This window comes from Volvox carteri, assembly GCF_000143455.1.
Source record: "Volvox carteri f. nagariensis unplaced genomic scaffold VOLCAscaffold_72, whole genome shotgun sequence".
Classification (NCBI taxonomy): domain Eukaryota; kingdom Viridiplantae; phylum Chlorophyta; class Chlorophyceae; order Chlamydomonadales; family Volvocaceae; genus Volvox; species Volvox carteri.
Genome location: NW_003307615.1, coordinates 122,519 through 123,737, shown reverse-complemented (window position 1 = coordinate 123,737; position 1,219 = coordinate 122,519). Strand labels below are relative to the sequence as shown.

The window sequence follows — 1,219 nt, the reverse complement described above, 5'->3', positions numbered from 1 at the left end:
CGTCCGCGCCGTTTGTACGGCGCCCTTCAAGGGCCACGTCGCCGGCGGCGCTGGGGGCAGCCGGCAGGCGCTGCCGTACGATGAAGTACTTGTACTCCCTGTACTGCGCGCTGAACCTATGGCAGGCCGAGCCCAGGTGCGACGCGGGTTGCGGCTTTTTGTGATTTGGGTTATTATTGGCGCCTTCTCCATGCACCTCCTCTACCCCCCACATCTCTAAACCCCCCTTTTCCAAAACCCCTCCTCCTCCCCCCCCTTCCCGGCCCCCCAGACCTCCGTGTCTCGTGCCTCTCCCTGCGGGGCCCACCCTTCCCTTCCCTTCCCAGTGCCGTTGTAGCCGCCCCCTCCGCCCCCGTACCCTACCTGACCCATGTCATAGTCATAATTGACTTTCCCGTTAGGGGGATAAAGTTTTACGTACGCACATAAGAAAAGGTACGGCACAAATTTGTATCATGCGTGTAGATCTTAAAGGCAAGAATGGACAGCTTTCCACTCGACCGACAAACTAATGGCCATTTCGCGCCTTTTTACAAAAGCAACCCAGTCGTCACATACGTCCTTACCATTTCTGTGATTTGCTGCGGGTGTGTTTGTCTCCCGGCCCCCGCCACCACGTATCGGAGGTTGACTCGGTAGTCTTACCCCCTCCACACACACACACACACACACACACACACTCACATACATACCTGGAGTTGAAGTTCTCCGGGACGGCCGTCCAGCCCAGCACCCGTACGTCCGGTGGCAGGGCCTTATTCACCAGGCGGGGGTAGTCGTACTCGAGCTCCAGGGGCGCCTCCGGCTCATCCACTCGGGCCACGGAGCGGAGGTTCAGAGCCACCACCTGACGAGGCCGGGGACGTCAACAAAGCGGGGGGGTGGCGGGTGGGGGGTGGGGGGGTGGGGGGCTTTGGCTGATGTGGGGTTGCCGAACAGACCACATGCGATAAGCCCAGCGCCACAAGGCACTGTACGGCAATATACGACGATGATGATGATGTGGCTGCAGTTCGCCAAGACATCATGACGTGGCGTAATGGTCTGTCGTATGCGACATGACACATACACACATACATATACACACACGCGTGCGGGCGCGGGGAGGGAGAAGGGAGGGAAGGGTTGGGAGCTCACCGATCACAGGCTACATACAGGTAAAACTCGCCTCTACACACGCACACATGGCTTATGACGGCCAATAAGACCCCATCACCTC

At 59.0% G+C, this 1,219-nt stretch overlaps 1 protein-coding gene across 1 annotated transcript in view; it reads right to left on the bottom strand.

Annotated features, from left to right (window-relative positions):
• pus4 (tRNA pseudouridine synthase mitochondrial precursor) overlaps positions 1-1,219 on the bottom strand; it is a gene marked incomplete at its 3' end in the record, with an annotated part of 10,158 nt that overhangs the window by 6,485 nt on the left and 2,454 nt on the right. The window contains exon 4 of the mRNA XM_002957289.1: positions 685-847. Coding sequence (XP_002957335.1) covers positions 685-847 — 163 coding nt within the window. The remainder of the gene's footprint in view (positions 1-684; positions 848-1,219) is intronic.